This window comes from Plectropomus leopardus, chromosome 17, assembly GCF_008729295.1.
Source record: "Plectropomus leopardus isolate mb chromosome 17, YSFRI_Pleo_2.0, whole genome shotgun sequence".
NCBI classification, from domain to species: Eukaryota; Metazoa; Chordata; class Actinopteri; order Perciformes; family Serranidae; genus Plectropomus; species Plectropomus leopardus.
In genome coordinates this window covers 26,865,709-26,889,048 of record NC_056479.1, presented here as the reverse complement: position 1 = coordinate 26,889,048, position 23,340 = coordinate 26,865,709, and the positions used below count along the sequence as shown (strand labels likewise).

General features: G+C 37.7%; 1 protein-coding gene across 1 annotated transcript in view; it reads right to left on the bottom strand.

Moving 5' to 3' along the window:
* Positions 1–14,792, bottom strand: part of srebf2 (sterol regulatory element binding transcription factor 2) — a 28,900-nt gene extending 14,108 nt beyond the window's left edge. The window contains 4 exon segments of the mRNA XM_042504166.1: positions 966–1,126; positions 2,718–2,910; positions 3,486–3,856; positions 14,470–14,792. Of these exon segments, the coding sequence (XP_042360100.1) occupies positions 966–1,126; positions 2,718–2,910; positions 3,486–3,856; positions 14,470–14,560 (816 nt within the window). The 5' untranslated portion in view covers positions 14,561–14,792.
* Between the last annotated feature and the right edge of the window lie 8,548 nt (positions 14,793–23,340).

The following is a 23,340-nucleotide window of genomic DNA, read 5'->3' as shown; positions in this document are numbered from 1 at the left end:
ATCAATTGAGAATGAGCTATCTTTTGCTGCAATTACGGTAAGATTGTACGGTCAGCTTTGTTAAAATATTTATCATTCATTCCCAGATGAGCTAATCATCATGTCTATTACCATTTTTACTCATTTTTTTAACATGAAAACCTGCAAATACTCATCCTCCACGGCTAACAACAGTGACTTTGTTTCCATGCAAGAAATATTTTAGTATTTGCCCTCATTCTAAAAAAGACTATATTCCATTTAACTGTTAACATAGCTAATGAAAATTAATATTCCCAAATATTCCAGTTCACATACAGCCCTGCTTTCTCTGATTAATGTGCCTTAACATGTCATTTATCAGGTCAAATATGGAAAAGTGAAACGGTCAGAGCTGCTTCTTTGCATCAAAATGAGTTTTTTTTTTTGTTTTTTTTTTTTTAAAGTTTTGACTGGTGGTGACTTTTTGATTGTGCCGACACAGCATCCCTCTTTCATTCCTGCTGCCACCCTCCTGAAAAGGTCAACGATTTTTGCACGTATCCAAAAATCTGTTGATATCCAAGTCTTTCATAATAGTTAAAACTATGAGGTTTTTTTTTCTTCAGACCACAAACACAGGCTTCTTCTTTTGGGGCAGGGATCTCTCCTTCAGCCTTGCAAACTGTTGGCTCGTTCGTTTGTGCACACCAATCAACAACACACAAACTGACAATATGCAGGTAAGAGGCAGTGTGTCACAAATTGCAAAAAAAATCCAATTAGTACGCATATTCCAAATGTGTTGTTGCATGTCCGAAAAATGTTCCTAAAACTGAGATAATATGACATATTCCACGTCTTCATTTGGAAAAAAAATGCCTAATTCAGAATGTCCAAATGGAAAACACCGTTGCATGAGCAGAATCAAATCCAGAATATTGTCATCCACGTAACAGGAGTGGAATATTAGCGTGCATGAGTATGTAGACAGTGAGTTTACTTACAGGTACTTGCTGCATCTGCTGTTGCATAGTGTGGACTGTGGTGGGCGCTGGGGAGAGGGTCTGGATGGTCTGACAGGTTGGGGTCAGAACACGCTGGTGCTGTATGGTCATTGGTTGGAGCTGTGGTGACGTCATAATGCTCTGCATCTGAGGTTGGAGGACTGGGGAAAAAGGCGAGATGATGGATGGGTTTTTAAATATTATTATATTCCATTTTATTGGAAAGGACACCTCTAGAGTGAAAAGAGGGGAGAGAGAGGGGATGACATGCAGCAACGGGGTGCGAGATGAATCTGCGACTGCTGCGGCAAGGAAAAAGCTTTTGAACACGGGGTGCCTGCTCTACCAGATGAGCTACTGGGCGCTCAAAAGACAATGGATAATTGTCACAGATCCTGAGAATAAACTATTATTGCAGCAATTACATTTAAATATTAAAAAACAACATGACATAACTGCGAGATGAATTTAATCTGTATTCACCCCGACATTCATTGAAAATATTTGACAATATGGTTGTAACAATCCATGTTTCTGGATCAATGTATTGATTTAGATGATCAGCTATCCAAAATCATTGAGGCAAAGTGAAAAAACATCGACCTGTGTAATCATCTTTAAGATGCGCTTCTATTTCAAAATTCCCACTTCTGTGTGAAGCAGTGACAGGCAGATGATGGCAAGCAGCCAAAACAAAGACGATAGGAATATTTACTCCCCTCTTCGGGAATAAATAATCAGTGTGGAAATATTTTGGATTTTGGAGATAAGATGTGTCAAGAGAGAGAGCACATGCCATGTGCAAACAATGCCATTACAAGATAAAATTCTCAGGTAACATGACAAACCTGACCGGGCACCTCACTTAGCAAACGTTTTTTGCTACGACAACATCAGCTGCTGCTCGGTTTAAACAATGATAGGATGAAAAAACGTGCATGCAGACAGAAATTCAACCGTACTGTTCTGTCAGGAGATGCAGTGACTTAAACCTACAGTTAGTGAGAGAGCATGTAAATAATTGATGTAAGTTATTCACTGTGAGTAGAGGAGTAGTCCACTTTATGCAATGAGTTAGGGCTGCCCTCTGAAATTCGAGGATCTGATCATCAATCGGAGACCCATCAGTCATCTGAGATGCTTTAAATTGAACAGCTGGTGTTTCTTTTGTTGGTCAGTGTACAGTGTACAAAAACCCAAATGTTTTGTTTATTAACATGGGCAGTTATTACTGGGCTGATTTTATACTTTTGTTAAAAGTTCTTGTTGTTAGAGTGAGTGTGTTAATGTAAGTGAGCTGTAACACATTTGAACTGTTTTTTAATAATTTACAGATATTTATGTGCTGTTTTTTTCTTTTATAGCCCAAAAACAAAAAAGAAAGGGGTGACTGAAATTTAAGACCAATTCTGCCATAACCCACAGAGTGACAGCTAGCTGGCAGACAGTGGATCTTATGCTCTGACCATCCCTGCTGAAAACAAAATACGAGTGTTTTTGGTTCCACCAACCTGATGTGTATGATGTTTATGTGAGAGGTATTACATAAAGAATTTATTTTGAAAAAAAAAAAAGATGTTACCAAATATTTGGATATTTTGGTAAAAAAAATTAGATTAAAAAAATCCTATTTCCCATTTCTTAGCATTTTTTCCGAAACACTTAAGATTTAATCGAGGCCTTACTTTTACATGCATTAATTTACACCCCTAACGTCAGATAAAACACCTTCCTTTTCCTCTGTTTAGTCACCTTGGAAACCAGGAGCAGGGCTCTGGTGGCAGATGACGGGGCTCTGGATGAATCGTGACTGCCCGCCGTTGGAGGCAATCATCACAGTTTGGGCCGCCTGGGTCTGGATGGGCAGGGGCGTCTGACTGTGAGTCTGAACCAGGGTGTGGACCGGGAAGCTCTGGGTCTGCATGGCGATCCCCTGGGTGTGCATCTGCATTAAAGTAAAAAATTAATTCAGGTTCACCTCATTTCCCCCCTCAGAGATTGCTAAAGTTTGATGCAACATGAGACACCTCATCTGCCTTTACTGATGCACTATTTTAGGAAAAAGGTATTACAGTCAGGACAATAAACTATCTCTGTCAGGCTGACTTGTTTTGCTGAGACGTGCACTGCAGTTTGTAGGGATGCTGAGCTCTGGATATTATATTTTACAGTCTGTCAGTGCTCTGAATATTTTTTTTACTCCTGTCAGCAGAAGCTTTTTCAGTATAGATGGCACAATAACAGAGAGTAGATCCACACCGTCTCCACAACAGACAATGAAATCACAGCTGGAGGCAGGCACCTTTAAAACAGCGTGACTGAAAATAGCACTACTCCATCACCACAGCACTCTCAGACCCATGCAGAGATCCAAAATTTAAACAGCATAACCCAGACTGCAGCTTTCAATATGCCACAAAACCCTAACCCTTGTTGAATTAGTAGTATTAATTAAGTGGTTGTAATAATGAATAAATGAGACAGGGTTTAAGTGTGAAAGTGGCAGCAGACGGCTGATACCTGGATGGTGGGCTGGGCTGTCTGTTGGGGCTGAGGCTGGATGGGCTGGACCACCTGAGGCCGTGGCTGGAGGAGCGGAGGGCTGCGGGTCACCTGCTGCTGCACCGGGGGGGGGGAGGGGGTCTGTACAGGGGTGAGGGGAGGGGTGAGGGGCACAGACTGGGGAGTGAGAGTCTGTGAGGGGGCGAGGCTGGTGGGGGAGCTCTGGTAGACAGCAGGGGCTGGTGTCTGGGGAGTCTGAGGGGTTTGAATGGCGGGTCGTGGAGTGGCGCTGGCGCCGCCGCCACTCTGTGCAGAGCCTGCTGCGGTCATCTGATCCTCAAACAGGTCTGGGAAGTCCCCCACCTGGTTGCTGACAAACTGCAGCATCTCTGAGGAGGTGGAGAAACAGAGTGGACATTAAAACGAGTCTGGATTTGATTAGAAACAAAAATAAGTGTCAGAAACACATTGTAGCTTATTATTCTGTGTGTGTGTGTTTTGATCCAATATCCTTGTTTACAGAATAAAGGTCGACTGATATTAGTTTTTCAGGGCCGAGTCTGATTATTAATGAGACCAATAGCCAATACTTGGAACTGATATGCATTTATAATAAAAATGAAAATCTTTCTGTCAATATTTAGAATTTTTAATATAACAAACTAACAGAAAACTTTGAATACCTTTAGCAAATGTTAAATCAAAACTGAGACTTTCTACATCATATACAGCAAGTTCCCTGCAACTTTGTTTTTATAAAGTTAAAACTAAATAAAGAAATATGAATAAAAATAGCTCCTGAGGTTTTACAAAGCAAAAGTTCCTCCTATGCTGACACTTTCTTTGCACTTTTTATTACTTATCTATTTATTTATCTATCTATCTATACTTTATTTTTTTCCACGCTTGAAAGATCTTCATGTTTGTTTTGGTTGTGTATGTTCATATGAATCACTAAATTACAATCATTTTAAGTGTACACAATAGTGCCCGTTCCAGCAGGTTCCTGATCTATGCTCTTGTCAAAGCCACCAGACTCCATTTTGAAAATCAGTAAGTTTCGCTCCCTGAAAAGAGGAGCTGCTGGTCAACTGCTGCTTCAATCAGTTTGTTTGAGTTATTACGTGACTTTGGTGAATCTAAACTAACTGTTTTCAACACCAAAGTCACACACAATGACAAAGAAAACAACTGTTGGAGGCAGTGTTAGACCAGCAGCTCCTGCATTCAGCGATGTTAAATCACTGTCTTACTAAAGTCTGGCTTTGAAGAGAGAGTGATTCTGGTTCACTTTCTTATTGTCTGCCACTAACGTAAAGCACTCAAAATACTGTAGCAAAGAGCGCTTCAAACAATCATTCCTCCCATTTGCAATAAGACTCTTTAACAGCTGCCATCTGTGGCAGATGAACTCACCATCTGCACTGGACTCACTTGCACATCCATCCTCACTTTTGCACATTTTTTCTTTTTTTAATCTTTTTCGCTTTTTATTTGTTTGTTTGTTTGTTCTCTGTGCATACTGTACATATCTTTATTATCATTATTGTTATTGTTATTTTATTCTATTTTAAGTGTCTTCCTTTGTATATATATGTATCTGCATTATTTTGCCTTTTAAACAAATATTTCATTCGGTTGCTGCTCTCTTATTTGCTGCTGTAACAAAACAAGTTCCCTCACGGGATTAATAATGTATTTATACTTTTATTTCTATTTCTAACTAGACTGTACAATTAAACTGATATTGATTTTTTGGGTGGGACTTCTTTTAAGTGTATTAAATACATTTTGTTGCTGTATCCATCTACAGCAGTAGATAATTAAGCTTCCCTACTTTCAAAAGTCAGAACTATTCCTTTAACACCTTCAAAATTTTAAATGGTAAAATACTTAGAAATATAAGTCAAATTAATAAATTATCACTCAGTAAGAGTGTTGTGTAACTAAGAAGCAATGTGGTGTCACGCATAGATCAACATCTGACCACAGGGGCTAAATTCCATAACATTGCATTACATTACCTGACGTCCTTTAAACTCAGGCCTCGGCTTCATAGTATTACAGTACCAGGAGGTAATAATCTAGATATTGCTCCCTGAAGTGGCCTTGACGGAGAACTCTTCGATTGAAAGGCTGGTACGGTTGCCCCACTGTTGATCTGGCTTAGATGCGTGAATGTTGTTTACTGCTGACAGATAAGACTGGTAAAGGCCGCAGAATTTCCTGGTACTGGCCTTGAAATGGCACATGCACACACAGAAAGAAGCTACTGTTCTGGTCATAAAGCAGCGAACAGATTGTGCTGAAGCAAAAGGCCTTCGAACAGATAGCCTTGACAGGTGTGTGGTAATGATACCGATGGCCCAGAAAGACAATAGCAATGGGGAAACTTAGATAAAGATTACGGCAGCAGTGATAGGCCTGATGGATGGATGGCACTGTAATGATGATGAATGTGCACTGTGCTCGTGTTGTTAAACGCTGGCGTACACCTAATAGCATTGAATTAATGGTTCCTGACAAACAGTACGGACACAAAACTGATGTTACTTGTTATCAAATGCTGTATCTTAATGGCAAATTGATGCTGCATATGTTGAGTATTAGGGTTTGGCAGTATGATAATAACAGAGCATATTTTTCCACTGGGAGCATTGGTGCAACCAATTTTCTCAGCCAGGTGCACCAACACATGATTTGGTCGCACCCATTTTTTTTTTGTCGATTACTCATCTAACTGTTGAAAAGATGTTGGGATGGGCTCAGCGTTTCTGGTCATGCGTCGACGCCTGCAGGTTTTCATTTCTTATGGTTATTGTGCAACTTCAAAGCTTCAAGATTAAACTGTGTTCAGGGTTCCCACACATTTTCATGGACAAGATTTCAAAACTTTTCCATGACTTTTCAAAGAACTATAATATTTTTTTTCTTTGCCCACTCAGCTGGCATTTTTTAAACATATCATATTCAAACTCTATTCAAACATCATTTTAGCTAGACAGCATAAACAGGGTTCCTACAGCTTAAGGCAAATTAAATTTCATACTTTTTAAGACTTTTTTTATGCCATTTGGGATTAAATTTAAGACCAATAGTCCAAAAATAGTTACAATAGTCTAAACTGAAACAAACCATGAACAACCTTTTTTTTCACAGAGTTTAGAGTAATTTTGCCCAAACATTTATTGTAATATAAAATATTACATTGATCAGATGTGGTTAGAATTGGAAAATACTTGGCATTTATTAGTGTTTTTTATTACTAATCTAGTGTGGCTCACTCTGTATGTGGGATTATTCAACTGCTTTAACTCCCATCATGAGGAGTTTAAAAAGAGGAATTCAGTAAATTAGCAAAAAACATAAAATAAATGTTACCAATTATTTGGTGTTTTTACAATGCAAAATCAGAAAATAGCAATTCATAACATCCTAAATCTAAAGTCTTTGCATTTTTTCAGACTTTTGAAAGACTGATTAAACATTTTAATATCAATTAAGGCCTTATTTTTAGATTAATGAATTCAATGCCTTTTTAAGATTTTTTAAGAGCCCGTGGGAACACGGATAAATGGAGGGAGAGAAGGAATGCCATGAAAAAAATAAAGAAATATACGTGATAGTAAACAAAACATCACACATTAACGCCTACTACTGCTTTGTTACGTTGTCAGCTAACGAAAATAAATTTGCAGTTATGTAACATTATGTAGAAGGTTATCCACGGAAGATTGCTCTAACAATTTAATTATACACTACAGAATTTGACTTTTCCGGGTCTTACATGACCGTGGGAACCTTGTGCGTTGACTCGGTAACAAGTTTAGAGTTTTCTGCAATGGATCAGCAGAATTACCTACAACACACACACACACACACACACACACACACACACACACACACACACAGCTTTCCTCTTGTTCTGAAATCACAGGTACTGTGTTAGAAATTGTGTTGGTAAGTGGTACTTTTTCTTCTACACTGGCTCAGTCGGTCTCTCCTTGCCTGCACTTTCATCATCAGTGGCGTCTGAGTCGCAACCTCTTGTTTTTCTCCCCACCAGCCTTCTCCTCTTTCTCCTCATTTTTGCTTTTTAAAATTACAAGCTATAAACTGCTTTATCTACAACATGGTTACAGCTAATGGTTACTTCTCTGGATTAGGTACTCTGCTTTATAATAAAAGTTCACATCTTTTCTGTGGAACCCAGTAATGTAACTACTATCAATGAATATCTGCACAAATCCAGAGAGTAAAAATGTCAGATCTGCACAGCCGCTGATAACCTTCAACCTTTTTGGTTGGACATCAATCGATCTAATGTTACAGCCGCAGTGGCCACCGGGCATAAGAGAAAGTTTGGAATTTTTTACAAAATGAAAACAAAATAAATGTGCAATGAAAGCTATGTAACACTGAATAGATGTATCAAAACCCATCCCTGGAGTCTGTGCAGCCAGAAAGGCAACCCTTTCCCCAATTTTTGATTGACTGTTAATTTCTGACCCTATTCTTACTTTAGAGCTTTGTTACTTGAATATGGACATTACTTACAATACCTATCCCTAACATGAATTGCTTTGTAAAGTTAAACGCCGCTACATAGACAATACACACTGTACACCTTTAATATTTAGTCTACTCTCGCTGATAAAAACAGAGTGGATTTATGAATTAATGTGATAAAACGCAAACATTTCTGTCTGTTAATTGTCATTGTACATACAGTATAGTTTCTACATTTTTTTGAAAAAGTCACAATATTATGAATTACATCACTATCACAAAGTAAAACTGCATATACTATGACTGAAGGTTTTATTTATTTATTTATTTTTTATCATGTAATTTTTTTTTTTAATCAAATAGCACAAACCTACTGTAGAAAAACACCATGTCCTCATGGTCCCACAGGACTTTGGAACTTGAAGACTTTTTGACAGCTGCTTTACGAGCTGCCCTCTCTGATCTATATCACCGATAACGCTCAGCCATCAGGGTCAATGAGGTGTCCCTGCACAGAGGCCTTGAACTTAGTCTTACTTTACAGCAGAGAGACACCAGACAATCCAACAGACCACATGCAACGATAACTTCGGTGACATGAAATCACTGAGCACATCCCCACTAATGAGACCGTTCCATAATAATCAGAGAGTCAAAGACGCTGCCAATAGATCTGTTTATTTCGAGTGGCGTTGCAACTAACAATGAGACTGCCTCGCTTTACATGTAGATGTTAATTCTAGTCATTACTGCACTCTGTGGCATCATAATGACAGCCTGCATTTGTCATTGGAGTCATTAGCGTCGAGGAGTGCCACTCTGCAGTGTTTTTAATAACTTGCCTGCACAGTATCGATCACGGTTCAGTGACATATGCTTCCAAAAAGCTGAGAATGAGAAAAATAATTGTGCCATCTCATGTCCCTTTGTCTCACTGTGATATTAAATTATAATGCAAAAGGGGCCAGAATAGATGAATAAAGCTGGAAAGTTGAGACAGCAGAGAAATAAAACTCAAAAACTGCAACACTGAGGTTTCTCGTGATTGTCAACAACTGCGTAAAATATAATAAAGGTACCGTTATCTGCATATAAAGCTTTCTTTTTTTCTGTTGCCATACAGTTGCATGATGATAAAAAGTGATTTGATCGATGGTCACAAAATACTAACCGGCAAACCAAAGACGGTAATTCCTCGTTTGGTACAAATGCCTGTGATATGAGTTCTGTTGACACTGAGAGGTTTGCAGTAGAGGCTCATAAACAGTGACTGTACCTCCTGAACATCAACCATATTCACGTTCAGCGCGTCTACAGGTATCAGACACTTAAAGGCTTTATGTGACTGACGCTGCAACGATTTACCAATTTGTTGCCAACTAATAAATGAAAAAGCCAACAAATGAGATGATCGATAACTTGGTTTGATACATTTTTCAAGAAAAATAAGTCAAAATTCTGTGAATGCTGCTTACATTTGAATATTTATAACTATCTATTACAACTATGACATTTTATAGACCAAACAATGAATCTATTAGTCAAGACAATGTTGCTTATATCAACTAAATTGAATATAGATTAATTGAAAATAAAAATATTTGTTAGTTTCAGGCCTATTTACCACTTTTTCAGAGAAAGTTTTAACAAAATTTAAGACTGAATTTTGGACAAGAGTTCAGTTGATAACTTTTGCCAATATGTAGTTGCAAGTGGCAAAAAAAGTTTCATGCATCAGAGCTCAACTCATTTTAACAAAGAGAAGTTAAAAGATGGATAAATTAAATTAGATAAAACATTTTGTGGCAATTCATATATTCAATTTTAAAACTATTTAATTACGTTTATGGTCTAATATTTATGTAGAAATTCTGATAATGCCAGAAATAGAAATATAAAGGCTCAGGTTAAAAATAATATGTTAAAGCAACAGCTCTTATTTAGTGAAGCAGTTTCTGATACACAAAACCACAAGCTCATGCGCCTCTACCCGCCAGTCCTTCACATGTGGCATACGCGCACGCGTTACGTAGGCAGACACACGAGATCATGCAGCGCCACGGGGGGCAGAGTGATGATGACAGACAGGACAAAGCAGCTCCAAGCCCCCAGAGCTTCAGACAAGCTGACACAAAGGCTAAATCCATCAAAGCGGGACAGTTTCCTCGGCTGCTAGGCGCAAAGAAAATAGGTTATATAACCACAGCCGCCACGAGAATAATTGGGAGAGGAGGAATGTTCTTCATGAATGTAGGGTCAACTGCACGACTCGTTACAGGGGCCTCCAGGTCCCTACGCTCAATGAAACGCACATGGCTCCACTGAAAAACAAAGTTATTAAGTTTGGAGGTCTGCAGGAAACCGGCTGCCACACAGAGAGAGCGACGAGACTCACTCACTGTCTAGCTAAAGTTTTAAAAGTGGCTGTGATGATTTTTAAAAAAGCAAAAATTCTCTCGTACATCATTAGGGAGATGGTGCCTTCAATTTCTGTAACAAAGCTTAATTTTTTTCTGCCGTCGGCTGCTCTGCCTGGTGGGGAAATTCAATTTATCGATTAGCCTCAGGCCAAACAGAGACTGAAAAAAAACTCAAGTGTGAGCTGTCTTTGTTGCAGCCTGCCTGTGAATTTGTCAGTCAACCTTCAGTTGTCATTTCTAGCTCACAATCTGTACATTCCTGTCTTTTCACACAATGATTAAGTGGGATTACATAACTGTGGCAGTGGGGGGTGTTTTGTCTGCTCCCTCTGTCCAAGGGCCCCATTTGAAAATAGAGTTAACACAAGGCAGCAACGTCAGGTAGAGTTTCTGAGAGCTTTCATAAGCTCCTGAGGTGTAATGTCAATGATGCTGGCCATTACTGTTGGTTACATCATCTTCGTAAGAAGTGCTTGGACTCAAGTCAGACTTAAGACACAAATTTAATGACTTTAAAATTGACAAGATCAAAACTGATTTTACTTTAAAATGCTTGTTACCTTCCTCCAAGCCCAAAGATTAAAAAGTATTTTATTAAAAAAGTGTCCCAATAATCATTAATTTCCCTCCATTTTCTGAATCAACAAACATTAAAACTATTAATTTGCAGCAGGTTGACACTTAATTCTAAAGATCCCTTAAATCTGAAAAAGTTTGACAGCATCCAGTTAAATTGCAGGAGAGATCAATGAGGTACTAACGTTATGTCACGAAGCGCCAGGAAAAAAAAGATACCGTAATAATTTTGTTCACATACAAAGATTGGCTAACAAAAAAACTAACTGGAGAATGCAAAACGTGCTGGACAAACAAAAAATGACCTCAAGAAAGTGCTTAAATAACACATTTTTTTCTTTTTTCTGTAGCATATTTTTAAATATATAATTAAGAGAATTATATACATATTTTCTTATCACCTTTTACTATTTTTTGTTTTGCAGTTTGCGGGACATTTCTTGCCAAATGGCTAATTTAGCTTCTTCTCATGTTTTTGAAAAAAACTAAACAATTTTCTCTGGTTTTGGAGATTTAAGTGCTTGTGAAACGCCTCTGAACACAGCACGAGGAAACTGATGTCAATCTAAAATGTTCAAGTTGCAATTTTAGTGACAAAACTTTTATTTGACTAAAAAAAACCTTCTATTTTCATTCCCTAAAGTGCCATTGTAACTGATTCAACTAAAATAATAACTAATAATAATTCTTCTTTACGTAATACTGTGATATTGTCGGAGATGGTTATCAGGCAATGAAAATCTCATACTGCTGCAACTCCAGCCCCACTTCTGTATTAAACCCACCATGGCCAGTAGACCAAAAAGACAGATTTCTAACAATAGAAACTGATTCATTCCATTTCTATGATGCTAGCTAAACTGCAGTTCATTTCACACAGTCTGACACCTCTGACCACACACCCACACACACACACACACACACACACACACACACACACACATCAGTGCATCAGTCCGGTCTGGTGACTTGGCATTCAGTAAAATTCCACCCTAGTGAAAATCTGGTGACTCTGCGCTGGCCAGCGTTTTCACCAAAAGCCCTGTCCTTTCAATACGTGCCAACGGGTGAAACTTGTTTTGATAGAGATAGCGAGATTGGATCAGGGATGCTGTTTGTTCAGTGCAGGACAGGATCTCCACAGAGATGCTGTCCAACAAAATCAGCTCAATATTTCTGCAGGATAAGCTTGGAAAAAGATGCTGAAAAGGTTTGATTCATCAGCTTCCACCAAAAAAAACTTAAATCTTGACACTGAAGTCATGAAATCTAAATAATTTAACATCTAAATGGACCCCTGGCTCACAGTATAGCTTGAGCAAGTTCTTGTTTCTTCCATCACTGCCCACATACTCAGTTTTCTGATGAATGACACCTCTGATGACATACACCAGCCCCTGTTTCACGGAAAATAACACTCTGCCTACAACTTCACTCAACTGCAGCTATGTCACAGCAAAGATGACGTGATTTGTGTGGAAAAAATCTGACTCAAGTAGACACATTATTCTTTACACAAAATAACAGATGCAGATAATAAATAAGAGTTTTTTGCAACAAGAAATGGAACAAATTACGAGAGGTATTGAAAATAGAAAAGCATGTGTCCCAAGATCTACTTTATAGGGAAAAAATGAGTACAGCAAAGTATTGCGATACTTTGTGTGGCAATATTATATCGATACACAGATGCCAAGTATTGATCATTTATTATATAAATTATTGATGTTGCAAATACAAATCAAACTTTTGGTGACCTACTAGCATAATGAAATCAGTTACTTTGTCAGTCCACAAGATGCATGTTGATGCAATAAAAATGACTGAAGTGAAATGAACAAATGACAAAAACATATCTTATTAGATAGAAACATATGTTGACAAAGTTATTCCTAAATTTGCAGTTGAGTAAAGATATTTAATAGTAAAGGTTGTTTGCAGTGCACTTTGCTGCTGTTTTGTGGGCCCAAGCAGGACAAACAGTATTCAAAGCCTTTATTACTTCCAATTTTTTTTGAAGAGTCTTTGTAATGTCTGCTACAGACGTTTTTAAAACACCCAAAGTCATTTAAAAAGCTGCCATGATGCCCTGTGATACCGCAAAAATTCTTAGAAAAGTCATGATGCAGTTGTTTGGTCATATCACCCAGCACTACCCCAGTGACTGAACCTAGGTTTCTTTATTATTGTTATTATTATTTTACTTTGTTGACATGGTCCGGTTTATTTACTTACTTATTTGTCTGTATGGTTTGTAATTTTTTTATTCATCTAACTACATATTTTTGTCTTTTCAGTTCTGAAAAATGTACAGTGTAAATGGTTTTGTCCTGGATTATTTCCTTTTTTGTATAAATAAAGAGAAATATCAAAAGAAAAAAGGTAATAAATGACAGTAAATGTTATGGTGACATAAGTATGGTGATGATATCATAACCCAGGGCCTGTGGTGATTCCCACCATAGATGCTATTGTTATCCAATGTTCCCGCTTTGTTTAATGTACAGACATGATTGTTATTTATTTTCTCTATTTTACTGTTTTTATTGTTGTTTTTGTTGTTATATATCCTTAATTCATGGTAGATATGTTAGTATTGTTTTTTTGTTTGTTTTTTTTTATCATTTTATAGTTCATATGGCTGTTTAATATTCATGGCAGACATCACTGCTAGTTGTTTATTTTTAAGGACTTTTTCATCAGTTTTTCAAAATTTTGGAGTTTATATTGTTTATCTTTCTTTCTTGACTTTTTCATCATTTTATTTGAGTTGATATTATTTAGTGTTTTTATTTACCTAATTTAATATTATTTGTTATTGCTGTTATATATCCTTCACTCATGGCAGATTTGTTATTCATATATTTTATTTAATTTTTAAATTAAATAAATATTTTCATAGTCAAGCAAAGGGTCGTAAAATCTGAAAATGTTGTTTTGGCTCTAGCAGATCCTGAACTGAGTTCATTGAGGTTTAAGTCTGAAATTTGGAGCCACTGGCTTTCATGTCTGTGTGTAAATACCTGATTCACTGTAGAACATTTTTTTATATTTTTTATTTTATTTTTTCTATGTCCCTTTTTCATTTTACTTTATTAATATTATTTTGTTTATGGACATTTTTATGAGCTGAGTGCTAAAAAAAAGTTTTTAATTAAATTTAACTTATTTAGTTTTTGTGGACCTTTTCTGTTGTTGTTATGATATATAATTAATCCTCTTGGCTTGTATGAGTTTGAGTTTAATGTTTTGTCAATTTTCCCTGAATAAACAATAATTGATAATGATTTTAAATTTTGCTGACATAATATGGACTGTAGGAGCTGATAATTATTAACCAGCTTAAATGTTAAACTTTGTGTTTCGGCATGAATCACAAACAGACCTCAGCTCAGCAGGATGCTCGCGGAGCTGTCAAACTGAGCGGAAACGGGCTAACGTCCCCTTAGCAAACACGCAACGTGAAGCTAACCGTTAGCACGGATAAATCCACTCACCGTCGATGTCTCCCAGGGTGAACTCGTCCCCTAATTCCGCTAAAGTCGGGTCCATGTTGTCCATGGAGGAGATGTACTCTCCGCTGTCCATCCTGGCTGTTAGCAGCTCGCCTCCCCGGCTGTCACCGGAGGGTCGCGGCGGAGAAGAAACAACACCAGCGGGCTTTTCTGCGGCGTTCAGCGACGCCTGCGACACCGTTATCTAACCGAGAAGATTATTCTTCTCCGGGACAACCGTTGTAAAAACACGACAGCCTCCGGAGAGGCGGACTTCTCTCTCGATAAACTGGTTAACACCGATATATGCTTAAGTCGCCGCCATCTTGTTCTACGCTAATTACGTCATTCACAAACAGACTCTGTGGCCCAAGGCGGGCTCTGATTGGTGGAAACCCGGCTGTTGTTGTCATGAGACCAGTCGCTGTCGTCCAATGAGAGGGCCGTATTTGCCGTGGTCTGATAGTACGTCAACAATCAGAAGCTTGTGTGTCATTTGAATAAACCGCGCCCCCTATCTTCATGAAAAGAAGCGGATCTCCCAAATTCAACACCTCAGAAATAAATAATGAGGACATTAAATTAATGAGTAAAAATAGAATAAACACTGGAGACATGTTAACTCGTATAATACATATTTGTTTTCTGCTCAAATATTTATTTCTTACACTACACTGCATCTTACAAATTCAGTTCCTTAGAAATAAACAATGATGAGATTAAATTAATTAATAAAATAGAATAAATACTGAAGAAATGTTATCTCAAATTACTAAAAAAAAAAGCAGGCAAAGTTTTTCACAAAATCCTAAAATTATCCCCCAACTTTGCTTTTTTTTCTTAACCCTTTGAACCCTGGGCAAACTGGCTTGATTTCTTTGAAAAGCATGGGAGGACAGCAATGTGCAACTTGTGCAGAAATAAGCAAAAAATTAGCAAGAAATTTGTACAATATAGGCAAAAAAAAAACCTTAAAAATTAATTTTAAAAAATCTCAAGCACACAAAAGCTGGCAAGTAAAATAAAAAAATATTATAATTTTGTAAAATAATTATATATATAACATATTATTTGAAGAATATACAATATGAATAATGCAACAGGTATATGAAGTATATAAAAAAATAGAAATATGTGCATTGTGCTACATTACAATGTACAAAACTAGTATATTAAGTTTCAGAAATATAAACATATATTTTATGCAACAGAATACAACACAACACCAATAAAATTACCCTAATTAATTACCCTTTTATAATGTTCCTTTTGCATTTTGTCTCAACATTTTATGTAAAGCACTTTAAATTACCCTGTTGCTGAAACATGCTATATAATAGACTTGCCTTGCCGTTACAAATGCACTTGAAATTATGTTTCACTATTCACTGATTCAATGTTAAGTGTTCAGTAAGAATGTAATACCTTGCGACCTTGTGTTATTTTCAATTTTTGTTTTACTACTTTTATGCATACGAACAGTAAACATGAAAAAGCAGCAGTAGTGTCGAAAAAAATACTTTGTAATAACCGGCAAATATACTTATAGTTTAATAAATACAGATTAAAAAAAGAAATGCAGAAATGCAGCTTAGTTATTAATGTGCCTACATATTCCAACCATCAGCTCTAACATATAGTCAATTTAAAAAGTCTCATAAAATATTTCCAAGCACAAGCACCTAAAAGTGAGAACTTCAGAAAATGTCCTATGGTAATTTTCTAAAAAAAAAAAAAAAAGAAAAAAAAAGAGAGATTTCTAACAACTCAACAACAAAGGACACGAAATAAGGCCAAGATATAAATTTTCTGTTTTTTTTTTTTTGGTTTATTTCAGTGCAAGAAAGTGAATGTAAATGCTGTTACAGTTCCACGATTTGCAAACAGGTGATACTTTATGGTACAAACAGTGTTACGTTAACACGTAATAACAAAAGTCTAGTCTCGTTTATTTATTACAGGATGTGATACACTGCAATACAACCACCATCATCTGTCACTACAAGCAATGTGGGATTTAAAAAGAATACTTAAGTGCTTTTGTTCATCTTCAACACTCTTTAATGTGATGAGAAAAATTAAACACATTAATCTCACCCAGAAAACACTGTAATATGCTATGTATTTTCTGTTTACAATTTTGTGATTCTTCTATAAAAGGACAAAAAAATGAGTCCAATTTTAAACCTTTATGAAATTCATTCATTTAACCGAGCTCACACAGCTCAACTGTGACCGAAATTTCCAGCAGTTCACTTTTGATGTTCTCTTTTTATTTTCTCTTTATTCATTTTTTTTTTAAATATAAAATGTGTATAAAGACATTAGGTCTGGTTCAAAACAACCAGCTGGGAGATGAATTCCGACCTTATAAAATTGATTTAGATAAAAATGTGTTTGTCTTTATTAGTCATCCCACACAACACTGCAAATGTCACTGAACTCACCCCCATCAAGTCTTTGCAGTTTTAATTTCTGCTCTCGTTTATCTGTAATAACTTGGGATTACATCTTTGAGTGGTTTGCATTTCTGTGGCAGAGCGATGTCTCTCACCGAGGAGAACACAAGAACATGACCCAGGGTTCCTGCAGCTTAAGGCAAGGTCGATTTAAGAGTTTCAACGATTTTTTTAATCGCACTCTGAGTTAAGTTTAAGACCAATTTTCTAACAAAAAAAATTGAAGAAGGACAATTGTATTTTGCCCGAATGTTTATTGTAACATGAAATAAAAGCATATATTTGGTTTACAAACAGAAGTGGAAATTATCTTGTATTTCTGGTCGATTTTGTGTTTCTTCATTTGCATGTGAGATTTCACTGCTTGGATTCCCATCATAACGAGTCTAAGAAAAGAAATTTCTTAAATTATTTCACAAATAAATAGATACTACCAATTTGCTTTTCTTTTTTTTTTTTTTTTTTTTTTTAAAGATTTTACAATGCAACATCAGCAAAAAAAAAAGTTCAGAAAGTCCTACTTAATTTCTGAGGATTTTTAAGTCAATTTAATACCAATTAAGGCCTTATTTTTTGATTAATAATTTGTATTAATAATGATAATAATACAACTCTAAAGATGTAGCAGGATCAAGGACACATTTTAATTTTGTTTTTAAACTATGTTCAAAAAATGCCTAATACATCTACCTTGTAATAAATAATAATAATAATAATAATAATAATAATAATAATAATAATAATAATAATAAAATGCCTTTTAAGATTTTTAAGGATCTGCAGGAACCCCGATGATCTCATTCACTGGACTCTGACTCCAGTGTTCGCCTGTATTTATTTGTTCCAGTAAACCTCATATGACTTCTTCTCTGTGTAACTGCTTTCTGTTGTTCCTGTGCCACATCTGACTTTTTCCTTCACCACCTTCACTACCAGACCGCCCGCCAGGGCGATGCCAGCTGCAGCCTTCCCTATCTCAGCCACTGCCGTCAGGACGCGTGACGTCGCTGTCACAGTGCCCCAGGGGTCTGACGCAACCCTGCTGGCCACTGATGCTCCACTGGGCCCTGTTAGCCCACCTACTGCACTAAGAGACCCAGCAGCCACTGGGGCATTCGCAGCGACCTCCTGAGCTAAAGCTGCAGCATGAGGAGCTCCAGTAGCTGCAGCGACACCTCCTACAGAGGCTACGACGTGCTGCCCTGCTGCTGAGGCGTTGGCTACGCCTGCTGCTCCAACTGATGCAGCTCCAGAGACGGCTCCTGTGCTGAGAGCTGCTCCCTCCAGAGCTGCACCTAAAGCAGCACCGGCTCCCAAGGCGCCTCCCACACCTGCTGCCACTCCCACAGCAGAGGCTCCAATGAGACTAACCTGCCCCAGAGCATCCAGAGCGCCCTCTCTCGGACTCTCAGCTTCAGCACCAGCTATAGCTCCAACAGAGCCGCCCAAAACTCCCCCTGTTGCGGCCCCAAGAGCCACTGCGGCTTTCCCTGAAGCTGCCGCCACTATGGCCCCGACAGCTTTCCCAACACTTGTTCCCCCCGCTACCGACATCCCAGCTAACTGCCCAGCAGCGAAGCCAACCGAGTTCCCCACAAAAGACGCCCCGGCTGCAGCTGCTAAAGGTGCAGCGGCCCCAAACATGGCCCCCACCGCCATGCCTGTGGCTCCAGCAGCCACCAGGATTTTGACTCTCTCCAGCACCTTAGCAGAGAGAGCGCAGCCTCCCTCCTCGTGTGCAGCAGGGATGAACGGAGGGAGTGTCGCCTGCTCATGGCCCTGCTGCCGTCCCTGCGCCTGCCTCTGAATCGGTCGACTCTGTCTCTCAGGAAGATGATGGCGTTGCCTTTGCTCTCCTCCGTCCACCTCTCCACCCTGAAATCCTCGCTTCCTCTCTCCAACTCCCTCCTCCTGGTGTGTTGTGATCCACCATCAGTGCTCTCTGACTCTAAATCACATTTCCTTCGTTTCACAAGTGTAGCCTTTTCTTCCGCGCTGCTGTCATTGTTCCCCCCTCCTTCCTCCCCCTCTGCTTCCCCTCGCTCCCTCAACATCCTTTTCTGCTCCTCCCTGATGGCTGCCTCGCTTCTAAAAACATCAAATTTGTATAAAACCCTTCTTTTGTCTGCTTCACCATCTTTTCCACCTTCTTTAAGAGTTCTTTAACCTGCACTGAGTTTCTGGGGTCTTTGTTGTTGAGCACATGGTACCTGCCTCCACATTTGTCAATCAGAGCATTAAGCCCAGCAGGCGCAGTCTGTCTCAGGTAATCTTCAATGTCTACGCCCTCTAGGTCATCACCTCTGGTAAACAGAACCACTGTGTGGTGACGGATTGCATCTTCTCCAAATATCTTGGTCAGCTCGCAGGCAGCCTGGTTCTCATGAGCTGTGTATCGTCCTATGGGCACCACCAGGAGGAAGGCGTGCGGCCCAGGAGCAGAGAAAGACACACATTTAGCTACCTCGCCATGAATCTGCTCCACGCTCAGGTGAGTGTCCCCAAACCCTGGCATGTCAACCACCGTGACTCTCCTCATCCTCCTCTGTGGGACAGTCTGGCCGTCCTCGTCAGCGTCCTCTTCCTCTGCGAGCTCAGCGCTCCCGAGCTGGCAGATCTGGGTGACGGAGCTCGCGCTGATCTGTGACAGGAACTGCCTCCGGCCCAGGATGGTGTTTCCAGACGCGCTCTTGCCAGATCCGGTCTTTCCGATGAGGACCAGCCTGAGTTCTTCGCTCCATCTGGTTTCAGAGTCATCCGCTTCCTTCTCGGCCTCCATATCAACTGGCTCCTTCTTCCTGCACAACAGAAAGTGTCTGTAACTTACTGGGACTACTGGTGTGTCAATTTGACAGGTTCACTGAAAATTACATGTAACATGCAGTGATGAAATGTAACAAAGTACACACTACAACATGTGTGAGGTATTTGTTCGTTATACATTTACATTTTGTGCCACTTTTAACTTCACTATATTTTAAGGGCAAATATTGTGTTTTAGACTCCACTACATTTATTTGATAACTCTGGTTACTATTTAATAAAGTCAATAAAGTACACAATCAACTAACAATTATGATATTTTATCTACAGGCATAAAACACTTACATTTAATGCTTTTAAAAGATCCTTTAAATATAATTTTAATCAAACTTAATCATGATTTTTGAAAAAAAAAAGAAAAAAAAAATATTTTGTCTTATTCAGACACTGCAGGTAAGGTTTTATATGAGAATATGGTTATTAGACCGAATTAAATAAATCTATATTTTACAAAAGGTAAGCTGAGCACAAGGATAATATTAAAAGACTGTATTAGGTTTAGCAGAGGGTTTACTGATATGTAACATCAGAAATGTAAACATTTATGCAACAGAGCTTTACCTCTTTTAACAAAAAAAAAATAAATCAAATCAAAAGGAATTAGAAATGAATTTGTGGCAATCAAGACCTTCTATTTTTTATATTAATTCAGGGTACAATATTTATAAAACTTATATATGTTAAAAAAAAAGATGAACCTGCAGTCAACCTCATTTTTATGACTTAAACTACTAATTTTAAAAGTTTTGTACCTTTATTTCACTACAATAGTGAATGCAGGACTTCGCTTTTAGGACTTTCGCTTAGTAAATTACATGCATACCTCCTCCACTACTGCTCACATGTAACGTGAACAGACTAGAAGCCCAGAAAAGTCGGTGTTTGTTGGGAAATTTCTGGACAGAAATCAAAAACATCACCACTAAAAAGGCTAGCTAAAGTGTACAAGTTAGCCGAGAGAATAGCTACCCTTTACCCACCAGCCAGGCGCTCACTTTTGATGTTTATGACTCAAACATTATTGAATGATGACCAACATTGAAGATAAAATTAAACATCAAACGCGGAGTTAAGTTTCAACCCCCAAATGTCACGCTGTAAGCTCTGCTATTTATAAGCGAGCAGACGCTAGCTATTTATAACGGACTTTGACAGCTAACAGCTAATTCCACATTAGCATGTTAGCTTTAGCAAGTTGCTAGTTTATGACGGACGAATCAAATATCACGACATGAAGAGATCTTACCGGAGTTATTGGACACTTCTCGGTCAAAAATCACGCTTCTTCTCTTTATTCAAACTTTCGTAGCTTGTGTTGTAGCAACAGCTACATGTTATGTCGAGCTCGGTTCTCCCAAAACAAAAACATTGGACTTTAGATGTATAAAGAGAGTTTGATGACGGCCTGCCCTCTGTCGGCTGATCGGGACCTGCTGCAGGGGCGGCGGACAGCGGGGAGAAAGGGACCCAGGGCCCCCATGGGAAGGGGGCCATCCAAAAGTCTAAAATGAGAAGTTTTATTTAATTTTAGTGAATCTGTAACCATGTAACTATGACATGGTTACAGATTCAATTTCCTTCATAAAACCGTGTTTACACACGCAAATATTTGTTTCTTTTGTTTGAAATTTTAAATAAAATATAAATAAAAAAGTAATAAATTCAATACTAAATTAAAATGGCTGAGTAAATTGGACAAGAGGCTGAACTTTGAAAATGGCTTTTGACTGTAAACAAAAAATAGTCCCATAATCTTTTTGACTGAGCTCTTTCAAAAAACAGGTAAGCACAACTAACACGTTTCATAATGGTTTAGCTAATATCAGCAGTTGTTTAGATTGAGGGCAGTCACAAAATAATATTGTAAAACAAACAAACAAAAAAACTAATCAGTATCACGGTTAGTTTTTTTTAATAAAAAGATATTCTATGTTAAAACAAGATGTTTTTCTAAGGTATTTCATGTTATAACAAGATGTTTTGTATACTGTAACAAGATTTTTTAAAACATTTTTACAAGATATTTTTGTTACTCTAAGATATTTTTATTAACAAGATTTTTTCATATGACAAGAAACTTTTCTTGAACAGGTTTTTCTTACACAATAAAGTTTCTTTTGGGAGTGTTTTGTTATAGTATGAAAATGTTATGTAAAAACATGACAAATATCCTGTTATAACAAGAACCTTTTTTTGTTATAACAGGAAGTTTCTTGTTAGAACGGAAATATCTTGCAAAAACATCCAAAATATTGCGATAACATGAAAACATCTTGTTAACACATGAAAATATCATGTGATAATATTTTCCTGTTTTAACAAAAATGTGTCTTGTTATGACATGAAAATGTCTTGTAAAAACACGAAAAACATTTAAAAATGTAAAAAGCACTTTAAATCAGTATGCAGCTAACTCATAGAAGAACAGTGACTGTAAATGTCCACAAATTGGGAAACTGGGACCTCTGACGCAGAGGACCCAGAAGTTGGTGCGACGCCCTTGAACACACAAACAGTGGGAAAATGAAAAACATAATTTTTTTTGTTCATATCAGAGTCACTTTATTTCATTAAATTTTGATAACAAAATGGCTTATTCATTCTGCAGCAATGATATTCTTTCTCTGAATATACATATAGTTTTTTATAACAGTCGTAATACTATTTCAAAATTACATCAATCTGAATTTCATAGATCTAAACCATTAAAATATGTTGATTTCCAGCAAAGATAAACAGAAAAACAAACAAAAAATGAGCACAGAAACAGGTGCAGGGCTGCAAGATGAAGGGTCACATACTGTATATCTGGCTGACAGTTTTTCCCAAAAGGATAAAATAGTTTTTATGAACTAAGGGTCATTGAACTGAAGAAACTATCAAGATTGGTGTACAAGACAAAGTAAAATATGTGAAGGCAAAAAAGTACTGATGATCCTCACTGATGGCATAAAATAAAAAGAAGCAAAAATATGAAAAAAAAGACAAAAATTAAGGAAATGAAGGAATACTGTCCTTGACGCAAACAAAACTTAAGAACTCAGCAGCAACAAGAACATAAATCTGCCTCCATCAAATCTGAATTCAAGGACAAAAAAATAAAAATAAAAAATCATACTCCATCATCAATTCAAGCAAACCAGACTCAAGCCGAATTCAATGACATGAGGACAAATTTATATTTGGCAAACGCGTATTTGAAGCGTATGGACACATTAAATCTAGACCAGACACGATACAGTGGGGTTTTGCAAAGGTTTTTTAAGATTATACTAAAATTATTTATATTCCAAAGTACAGTTATGTAATCCTCAAGTTATCAAAAATGAGTTTCCCTTAACTCCTATTCCAGAGTCGACTTTTACCTCCTTTACATTAGATTTTCCAATTATAAATCACTGCAGACGTACAGCGATTTAAGCCTTTTCAGACACCGACTAACCTCCACTTTACTTTTTTTTCGTCACCTTGAGGGTTCTTCTCTCGTTTGCAACAGAGCACCTGGCTTTTGTACAAGTCACGACAGCTTTTGTTTCCTTCACTGTCGTCGGAGTCTACAAGTCAAGCCACCCTTGTGGACTTTGCTCCTTCC